Source organism: Quercus lobata, chromosome 5 (assembly GCF_001633185.2).
Source record: "Quercus lobata isolate SW786 chromosome 5, ValleyOak3.0 Primary Assembly, whole genome shotgun sequence".
NCBI lineage: Eukaryota > Viridiplantae > Streptophyta > Magnoliopsida > Fagales > Fagaceae > Quercus > Quercus lobata.
The window spans coordinates 88,646,162-88,657,379 of NC_044908.1; the positions used below are offsets into that span (position 1 = coordinate 88,646,162).

The following is an 11,218-nucleotide window of genomic DNA, read 5'->3' on the forward strand; positions in this document are numbered from 1 at the left end:
TTTTTAAATTATTGTGAAGCACTTTTTTTTTTAAACAATTTATTTATTCTAGACTCTTTAGTTTTTGTACTTAATAACTCACTTGAATGAATATTTATAATGTGGTTCTACATTTGATTCTAAAATTAAGAAATAAAATCTGTAAGAATAAATAATTTATAACACATGACACAAAATTGAAACTCTAATTTGGAATTTTAATTTAAGTTTCTCTCAACTTCACATATTATTATTATTATTATTATATTTTGTTTTTAGAGAGTTTCAACTCATAGCATCCACTCTTAATGATAACTCTTTATCATCAAACTAAGACACCAACTGGTTTTTGGTGTAAGTGGGGGATTGAATTTCAAATTTTTTATTTAATTATCAGATACATTACCAATTGAGCTAATTAAAATGCACACGTTGGCTTTAATTAATTGAAAGCTCTATGCCATTTTTTATTTTATTTTTGGTTCTTGCCACTTACTTAACTAACCAATGAGGAAATCTAATAATACAACAAAATCTCATTATATTTTTAAAACATTTTTTGTTTTGAGTTGTGGTGTATCTCAATATAATCTTATTTTATTTTATGATGATCTATGGTAGATTGACACTTCACTTGCTATGAAAATGCAGTAAAATTTTGTTATGGTCATTTAAGAACTCTTCTCTTAAAGTGGTCTTATGTGATCAACTCTAAATTTAATTTAATTTGTCAATAATTTTTAAGTCAATTTATGCTTTTTAGTATATCAAGTGAGAGTTTTAGAGTTTGAATATTCCTTCCAAAGAATAATTCAACTCGGCCACTCAATATGATTAACTAGTTAGATTATTAGATGAGTGTGATTTCTCATGAATGGCAAATTAAAACTTGAAGTGCATCAATTTCTCACTAACCAATTAAGCTGACTAGTCCCTATCTAATAGGTATTATGTAGGGACAACTTTTTTGGAAAATGTTTGCCATCAAATAAGAGTAAACATTCGGTCCGGGCGTGGCGTAAAACCAGTGTTTTACGCCACGCCAATGAGAGCTCGCCACGTCAAAAAAACTCCACATAGCAACAAAAAAAAAGAAGAGTCTCCCACAGAAAACCCTTCACGCACGCACAGAGCTTCCTTCAAACCTCCTTCACGCTCACAAAGAACCTCCTTCACGCCGAACCTCCACAACCTGCTCGCACGCTCGCCGGTTCACGCCATTTGCTCTGCTTCCTCTCTTCCTTCACGCCGAACCTCCACCACCGCCACACAGATCGCCGGAGCAGAACGATTTCGAAGAAGAAGAGTTCGCCGGAGCTTGGAAACAAACCTGAGCCGCCGTGAGCCACGATCCAAAGGTTTGTTTTTCATGATTTTCCCTTTTCCCCAATTTGGATTTCGAATTTGGTGTTCGGATTTTTTGTTTGCTTCATCGGAAAGTTTCAAATTTTGAGCATTTCCTTTTATGATGAGAACAGAGGGTGAGTGTTTGAACAGAGGATGAGAACAAATGCTGTGTTGGGTTTTGATATGATCTGGGGTTTGTTTGGTTTTTGAATTAGGAATGTTTGATTGATTTGATTAAGTTAGATGGACTGTTAGATAAATTGGCTTTAGATGTACAATGTGATGGGATTGGGTTTGGGAATGATAATTGAATACTGAATTGGAACTTGTTGTTGAAAGTTTCAAAATTTGTTTTATTTTTTCACAAGTGGGTTTTTGTTGGGTTGCTACAGCTGTATTGTGCTTATAAGATTGATATTGTGCTTTTTCTGATTTCTTTTGTTGTGGTTTGTACTGGGTAAGTTGCTGGAGTATTTTTTTGTATGTATATGCATACGTGTATGTGGGGTTGCTGGAGCTTTTGTATTTGTTTGCTGGAGATTAAGGGCACTTATTAGTCATTGGTATCCACAAAAAAATTTTGTTCAGTGTTTGTTCATCTATGCTTGATGCTACTTGGGAAGTCTTGCTAGCTTGCTATTTTGGAAGCAAACAAATTAGCTTTGTCTTCTATATATGAACTTTGCAGCAGGTGAGGCTGTGAGAGTGCTTTTTTTTCAGGATACTCAGGCCCAAGGATCCCGGGCCTAAATGAAAAAAAAGGAAGAGAAGATTTGGTGGACCGGGCCTTGGCTCACCGCAGCTAACGAGCTGTTTAAGAGTCAAGTAGGTGCAGAGAATACTCCTGACATCATACAAAAATGACAAACGAGGATATCGTAGAATGCCAAAATATTAACAACGTAAATTCAAAAGAAAGACAGGATTAGCAAAAAAAAACGATAAAGAAAAAGGTGCAGTGGGATCCTGGGAATTATAAAGCAGTATTTTATTAACAAATTGTCTGTTTGATTACAGAAAGCTCACTAGGACGTGATACAAGGTCCAATCAAGCTCAAAAATTGAAGTCTTGAATGGCTATTTCAGCCTTCAAAACTTGCAAAGTTTGATTCCCGTTGAATCCGAGTATGTGCAATAGTGGCCTTTACAGGATATCGGGAGACAGTATTTTGTTCTTCCCTTAGTATTTTTCTTTCTGGATGGATTTTTCTGATGGTTCTTCCTAGAGAGTTTCTTCTCTCCTTTTTTTTTTGTGCTTCTTTCCTTTTTTTCTCGCTACTTTCTTCACGGCCCGTCCCCTCCTTTTATAATGGAGTTTTTCTGGGCGTCCCGGGTTCCCCTGTTTCGTTACTTTGCAAACAGAGCATGTTCGGTCTCTGTCACCTCGGTAAGTCTTTTTGCCGTTTTCTCTTACTCTTTCCTTCTCTTGGTTCTGATTCCTTCGAAAGCTCCTGGCTGGCCATCCTCTTTGGGACGTGCTGAGGTATGCCCTTCTCGATATCCTCATTTCTGGCGTATTCCTTTCTTTCCTATTTGGGCGGAATCCTGTTCTGCTATTTTTGAAAGTCATTCGTTGCCATTCTTTCTTCCCTGTCCTGGTTTCCCGAGGCTCTTTTGCTGTCTGTGCCATGAAAGGTCGCTTGCGTTCCTTGTTCTTTTCTTTTCCTGTCTTCTTTCTACCGATCTGTCCTAGTCTTCTTTTCTTTTTATTTGTGCTTGAAGGGATTTGAGGATCTCGTTTCTTTATATTTTTGCCGTGGTCTCTTTTTGGAATGATTCTTCCTTTTCTGGGCTTCAGGATCCTCTGGGCCTTCCTCCCATGGGTCATCCGTGCCTATTACTTTTGGGCTTAGCCTGAGATTTTCCTTTTGGGCTTGACTTGTTCTTTTGTTTTTGGGCTTATTTCATTATGACTTATTTTAGACCTCAACAGAGGCTTAAAATGTGTTTCCACTAATTAGAAAACCAGAAAATAGTCCAAACTCATTTTAGTTTGTCTTTGTAGTTAAAATTGTTGTGAGGTGAAGATGGTAAGGTTAAATTTTGATTGTAAGTAGATGGTTTTGAAACAATATGATCTTGGTCTATCATCATAAACACACACATTTCGTTTCATGGGGATTTGTCCCTTCTTGCACCGTAAGCAGGTGTAGGGAATGTGGCAAACTTCAATCTAACAAACTACCTACTGTCTTTGACAGCTCTTTGTTTGATTCCTTGATTTGAGTTATTGAGATGCTTCTTGTTGCTAATGGTGTTCAATGTTGTACACTAAGGTTGCAGAATGTCAAAGGCAAATATTAGAAGTAGGAGTAATGGTTGAAGAAGCAAAGCGCTCACTACGGATAAATGTGGATGGAATTGAAGATGGAGATGCTTTTTTGGAGAAAGAAAACGAAGAAATTGACAGAAGTGGACCACCTTTGGAACTAAATATTGGAAGCTTCTTATCACATGCTTTTGATGGAGCCGTAAATGTGTCTTAGAATCTTTTCCTTTTTGTTTTTGCTTCTGTTGGTCTATAGTATTGTTTTAAGATGAAGCTACTTAGTCCTTTTCCTATCAAAAAATCAATTTCAAGGTAATGTCCATATGTGCTAGATACCATATTTTGAAGATGGTTGTATAATTGCTATATCAAACTTAAAAGCTATAGTATGTAATATGCAAAATTCGTGTCTTATAAAATGTGGCACCCATTTAGAATTCGTTGTAGTTGTGCTTTTGATTGTTGATGAGTTCTGTTTTCTCCAATTCAACCAAATATCTTATAAGTTGGATCCTAAGTGATACAATGATCTATAAAGATGCATGAGGCAAAGGACCGAACAGTGAGTGACTTCAACCAACTCTCACTACCATCTACAGTGAATAGCAAACTGAGATGAATTTCATAAGCCAATGGCATACCAATGGCATACATAGGTTACTTGAAATGAAGCAAATAGTATGTCCCGGATTGATGTTGCCCAAATTCTAGCAATATATTAAAAGTAAAAAAAAAAAAAAAAAAAGCACCTATTGCCTTTAAAATTGGTCAAACTCCTTCAGCAAAAAAAAAAAAAAAAAAAAAAAAAAAAAAAAAACCTCCATGCTTGCACAGTTTTTTTCTTTTTTTTTTCTTTTTTTTTTGAAGTTTTCTGCACATATGCTTTTACAGGTTTTTTTTTGGCGCTTTTTTATATATTTATATTTTTTTTTAATTTTGAAGTTTTCTGCAAAAATGAAACTTGAGAATATATTCATCTGAAATAAAATCTATCACAATTTTTTTTTTTTTTTTTAAAGAGTGGAATTGAGAATACATTCACCTGAAATAAAACCTGTTACAATTTTTTCTATAACAGTTCACCTGAAATAAAACCTGTCACAATTTTTTCTATAATATACCTGTCACAACTTTTTCTATAAGTTTCTCAAAAAAAAAAAAAAAAAAAAACTTTTTCTATAAGAGTTTATAAGAGTCTATAACAGTTCACCTGAAATAAAACCTGTCATAATTTTTTATTATATAAGTTTCTAATTGAGATTACAATCACCTGAAATAAAACCTGTCACAGTTCAATTCATAAAAGATCATATGATTGACCATACATCTTGAAATAAAATGTCACAATTCTTTTGGGAAATTTCTAATTGAGAACACATTCATCTAGAATAAAATATGTCATAGTTCAATGTACAAAAAAAGATGACCCTACGTTGGAAATACAAAAAAAGAAGATGGTTCTATGTCTATCCACCACAATTTACACATTATATAACCAAAAAATATTTGCTTCCCAATCCATTCTCTTGGACACAAAACTTGTTTGTACATCAACTTTCTTGGAATTGTTGTAATGGATCCTACATAAAAGAATATACAACAAAATACAAAACATAAAATTAGAATGAAAACAGTTAAAAAAAATCAATATATTCTAATTAAACGCTAAGTGATCATACCGTAAATGATGACTGGTTATGATATATATGCATAGTAGATGATGATGTAGAAGGATATGTCACACTTGGCAAAGAGTCCTACAGATGATTAACAAATAAAAAAATGAATAAATAACAAAAACATCTATTACAGAATAATTTATACTAAGTAAAAAAATCAAATACATCATATACCTGTACAAATCTTGTAGAGCACAATGTATTTGCTATGACTAACGGGTTTAACCTTGCCATTGAAGACTCCTAATTTTAAAAAAATAAAGGTTTATTTTTGAAAATATTAGCAAATGTATGTATTATCTTGAAACTGAATAAGCAGGAACCCATCTTCACCTCACAACAATTTTAACTACAAAGACAAACTAAAATGAGTTTGGGCTATTTTCTGATTTTCTAATTGGTGGAAACACATTTTAAGCCTCACCTGCTGCAAAGTTCATATATAGAAGACAGAGCTAATTTGTTTGCTTCCAAAATAGAAAGCTAGCAAGACTTCCCAAGTAGCACCAAGCATAGATGAACAAACACTGAACAAAATTTTTTTGTGGATACCAATGACTAATAAGTGCCCTTAATCTCCAGCAAACAAATACAAAAGCTCCAGCAACCCCACATACACGTATGCATATACATACAAAAAAATACTCCAGCAACTTACCCAGTACAAACCACAACAAAAGAAATCAGAAAAAGCACAATATCAATCTTATAAGCACAATACAGCTGTAGCAACCCAACAAAAACCCACTTGTGAAAAAATAAAACAAATTTTGAAACTTTCAACAACAAGTTCCAATTCAGTATTCAATTATCATTCCCAAACCCAATCCCATCACATTGTACATCTAAAGCCAATTTATCTAACAGTCCATCTAACTTAATCAAATCAATCAAACATTCCTAATTCAAAAACCAAACAAACCCCAGATCATATCAAAACCCAACACAGCATCTGTTCTCATCCTCTGTTCAAACACTCACCCTCTGTTCTCATCATAAAAGGAAATGCTCAAAATTTGAAACTTTCCGATGAAGCAAACAAAAAATCTGAACACCCAATTCGAAATCCAAATTGGGGAAAAGGGAAAATCATGAAAAACAAACCTTTGGATTGTGGCTCACGGCGGCTCAGGTTTGTTTCCAAGCTCCGGCGAACTCTTCTTCTTCAAAATCGTTCTGCTCCGGCGATCTGTGTGGCGGTGGTGGAGGTTCGACGTGAAGGAAGAGACGAAGCAGAGGAATGGCATGAACCGGCAATCTGTGTGGCGGTGGTGGAGGTTCGGCGTGAAGGAAGAGAGGAAGCAGAGCAAATGGCGTGAATCGGCGAGCGTGCGAGCAGGTTGTGGAGGTTCGGCGTGAAGGAGGTTCTTTGTGAGCATGAAGGAGGTTTGAAGGAAGCTTTGTGCGTGCGTGAAGGGTTTTCTATGGGAGACTCTTTTTTTTTTGTTGCTATGTGGAGTTTTTTTGACGTGGCGAGCTCTCATTGGCGTGGCATAAAACACTGGTTTTACGCCACGCCCGGACCGAATGTTTACTCATCAAATAAATCATGTGCATGTGAAACAAGGGAAGAAGACAATTAAAAGAAGGGTTCGATTAATGTGTGCCCTTAGGGCACACATTAAGTTTTCTATTTTTGGAAACATTTTATCGGTAATTGAAAAAGTTATCATTACTTTTTCAATTCTCAAGAAAATTATTTCTAAAAATGAAAATTAGGGCACACATTAGTAAAATCCTTAAAAGAACTGGGGTCTTCCTATATATATCACTGATCAACTGCACAAATAGATGTGTGATTTCTAATTGCTAGAGAGTAGGGTCCACGCTGGGGATGTTACCTGTTATCGTATTGTAGCCACTCATTGATGGTGATAGGCCAATGTTCTTATAGTGCGGGTCTACGGGATGTTTTGCTTTTAGTAATGGACAACCCTTATTGCCTAAGAACAATGACTAATGAGTAAATTAAATTTATATAATTCTCAAATTATCATTTAAGTAATAATATTTCATAGAAATTAGAGTTCACCTTAAAATTAGAGAACAGAGTTGAGAGATTACCTCGCTGGTACTTCAACATATCTCGTAACATTATATTCGAATTAGTACGTGTTAATTCCAAGAGTTTTTAGATGGGAAGTTGAGGCATGGACTAGGTCACTCTCTTGAGATGATACATGCCGTCAACAAAAATTTTGGTGTAGTAGACTAGCATTTATGCGTGCTTGCCCCCAAGATACAACAGTCTAGCAAACTTGCCGATTATCATTACAAGCCTACACCGCTTGTGATGCAGGATACGGAAGTGTCAATAAACAAAACACGTTTTCTTTTGAAAATAACCTCGAATCCACGAGAGTTCCTTTAATCCACAAGGGTCCTTAAATCTACAAGGAGAAAGGGTCTAGGATCCACCAGAAAATAGAGAGATAAAAAGTCTAAATTTTATTGATTGAATAATTGTTAAAAAAACTAAGGACCGTATTTAAGGGGCTCTGTAAAACTTGACAAACAAGAAAATATATTCTAAAATAACTCTTAATTAATACCTAACCATAACAGGAATCGAATTTGACCTAAAAATCATATTAAAAGCACCTAAAAATAAGGAGATAAATGCCCTAAACCTAAAATAGCGAAAATTACATAAAAATACCAAATATAACAAATTACTGAAATTAATTTGAAAATTATGTCCTATATCAACTTGTAGGATAAGAAACTGTCTATAATACTTTCTTTACCTAAAATATAATATAGTGGGAATATATATTTTTTAGATAAAAGAAGAGGATAATATAATGCAAGTATTTGTTGATGCATGTAATGGTGAGAAAATAAAACCAACCCTATTTCCTCTTACTATCCCTATCCTTTTTGGCCGTACATATTGGCCTAATATAGACTAGTAAAACCTTCCATATTAAAATCATGTTTAATTCAATTATCAATAGATATTAGAATTAACTTTCCTTTTGACTAATCAGATTCAGTAGTAAATGGTTACAGAAATTTATTGTAATATATCAAGTTATCAACGGTAAACTAATAATTATGTAGCTAATATTGGTGACAATTACTATTTGGCATAAACTATGCATTATGCGTTTTTTAACAGCTAATAAGGTAAGTCAATGTGGCTATTAACTGTACATGAACGATTATATTCTTTCCTTTAAAAGACCATTTAAAAGTACAAATATAATAATTTTATGAAAATATTCCAACACTTATTGAAGATTATATTATTAATACCAACACTTCTTTCAGCTGCAATACTATCTTAGGATATTAACGATGAGAAAAGTGAAATTTAACAAAAGCATCCTCATACAAATCAATTTTGTCACAAACACAAGCATCTGCTTGGATAGCGATGAACGTGATATCTAGTAATTCGCATTCAAATAGAAATTTGAAAAGAATAATTTATATGTACGAATACACGTAAAGGCAATTGCTTAGTTTCTTGTTCATGTGTAAAATGATATTTAAAAAACAAGTGTTCAGGTTGTTTCGTGGTATTTAAAAGATGAAAATCATGATTAACTAGTTAGATGAATGTGGCTTCTAATGAATGACAAATTAAAATTGAAGGACATCAATTTATCATGAACAAAGCTGACAGGTCCCTGTCTAAATTTGCCACTAACCCAAGCAATTTACATACTTTAGAGACTACTTCATATATAATGTACACCGTTATAATATGAGCAAAGGGTAGTAATGTAATATACAAATATACAAATATATTTGGGGGAACTAAACCAGAAATCACAAATCTTAAAAATAAGTACATCTTATTAAGATTCTAAATAAATTTATTACCAAAATTCATGACCTACTATATTTTTGATAATCAAATTCATCACCTATATATGATAACAAACAACTATAGATTTTATAAATTAATAGAGGTTGAAACTACTTATCACTAGAAAATACAGATTGGCTGTGCTACTAATGTCTTTATAGTGGAGCTCTAAATAATTGCGTTAGAAAAGTAGAGTCAAAAGGCAAATGAAATATGCTTGATAGCTGTCAATGGGTGAAAATGAAGAGTCCTTCTAGTCATCCTTCACCAACCACAGCTCGTTACATAGGTGAATTGTGACTTTTTTTTACCACTTTATGTGTCGGAAGACTTATTCGAAAATGAGTGACCAAGAAAACTCACTCTCAAGATTCTTAGGACCCGGATGAATTGTTGTTATTGCTACTGACTGATTATCTCTGCAACTGCAATACAAAAAAATGTGGCCCCTACTCCTTTGGACAAATGTGAAATAATTTAAAAATAGATGGGTGATGTGACCAGACTGCAAAAGTATGTAACAAAAGTCCACAACTTGACAAAAGGTCTTCCCCACAGGATGTTACCTGTTGTTGTATCATAATTTGTAACTCACTAATGGTGATGGACCAATAATGAACCCATTAATAGCCATTAAAGCTATGATGATTTTTTTATAGGTCCACACAAAATAGCTGCAAACGTGAAAATTAAATATTGAAACAACTTCTTCTCAAAGTGAACTCATTGACATGATATTAAGAGCCTGTTTGGTTTAAGTGTTTCCGTAACTCAATTCTCAGTTTCCATAACTCATAACTCAAAAATAGTGGGACCCATAGCAAAAAGGTTGTTTGGCCAAACGATAACTCTGTTTCCATAACTCTGTTTCCATCACTCAATTCTCTGATTTTTGAGTTATGAGTTATGGAAACTGAAAACAACAAAAGGCTGTTTTCAGTTTCCATAACTCATAACTCAATGGCATTTCCGTAAATAAACACACATGAGGGACCCACAGCCGCAACTTTTGACCACCTTTTGACTTTTTTTTTTTTTCCTTTTTCTTTTTCTTTTCTGGGTTGGCGTTGGCTGTTTGTTTTGTTTGTCTTTTTTTTTTCTGGGTTGTCGTTGGCTTTTTTTTTTTTTTTTTTTTTTTTTTTTTTGTTGGCGTTGGCTGTCTTTTTTTTTTTCTTTTTCTTTTCTGGGTTGGCGTTGGCTTTTTTTTTTTTTTTTTTTTTTTTAAGTACCTGGACTCACCAAACTTAGTGAAAAAAAAAAAAAAAAAAAAAATCCAGACCGAACAGCCAACCCAGGAGGGAAAAAAAAAAAAAAAAAAGAAGAAGCTGCTAGTGAAAAAAAAAAAAACACTGTACCGTGACAGGTGTGGGCCCTTCAAATAGTGTGAAAAATAGTGAGTGATGAAAACTGAGTGATGAAGGCAAACGGATGTGAAAAATTGAGTGATGAGTGATGAGTGATGAGTTATGAGTGATGAGTGATGAGTGATGAGTGATGGAAATTGAGTGACGGAAATTGAGTGATGAAAAACCCTTACCCAAACAGGCCCTAAGCAAGCTCTCTAGGTGAAGATTATTAACAATTTAGTAATATTATCCACAATTTTGCCACTTACCCAAGCAATTTACATACTTTTGAAACCACTTGACATATATTGTACACCGTTATAATATGAGCAAAGGGTAATATCAAATGAACAAAGTTTAGCTACAAAATTGGTTGTAGCTTAAGGCTACAAACTCACTCAATAAAATAATGTTACTACATATTTTGAAAATCTAACCATCAAATTGCATGTTCTTTATGCTCTTAATACACATGTCAAATTTTGTATCAATTGGATATTATTTACTATATGATCTATAAACTTATATTTTATGTTAGGTTCTAAGAATTTAAGATCTAAATGTTTTAGAACTTCAATGTGTATATGTTGGCAAACCATGATCAAAACGTTTAATCCAGATTTAGGCTGTTCAAAGTATATGTTTAATGTAAAGTTGGAATCAAGTAATTGCAGAAAATTACTGTTCAATTTCTGCAAGGCTCGATCGATCGAAAATTAGACTCGATTGATTGAAACTCGTGCAGATTGTTTTTCTGCAGAATTTTTCAACTCAACCTAAA

At 33.8% G+C, this 11,218-nt stretch overlaps 1 protein-coding gene and 1 long non-coding RNA gene across 2 annotated transcripts; one reads left to right on the top strand and one right to left on the bottom strand.

Moving 5' to 3' along the window:
- Positions 1 to 1,024: 1,024 nt before the first annotated feature.
- LOC115991429 lies at positions 1,025 to 4,016 on the top strand. The gene is made up of 2 exons (XM_031115120.1): positions 1,025 to 1,337; positions 3,610 to 4,016. The coding sequence occupies exons 1-2, from the start codon at positions 1,025 to 1,027 to the stop codon at positions 3,810 to 3,812; spliced, it is 516 nt and encodes a 171-aa protein (XP_030970980.1). The 3' UTR covers positions 3,813 to 4,016.
- Positions 4,017 to 4,998: 982 nt separating this feature from the next.
- LOC115988811 lies at positions 4,999 to 6,542 on the bottom strand. Its single transcript, XR_004091659.1, has 3 exons — positions 6,379 to 6,542; positions 5,275 to 5,352; positions 4,999 to 5,175 (listed from the first exon to the last, which is right to left on the bottom strand). It is a non-coding gene; the product is annotated as an uncharacterized LOC115988811 (long non-coding RNA).
- Between the last annotated feature and the right edge of the window lie 4,676 nt (positions 6,543 to 11,218).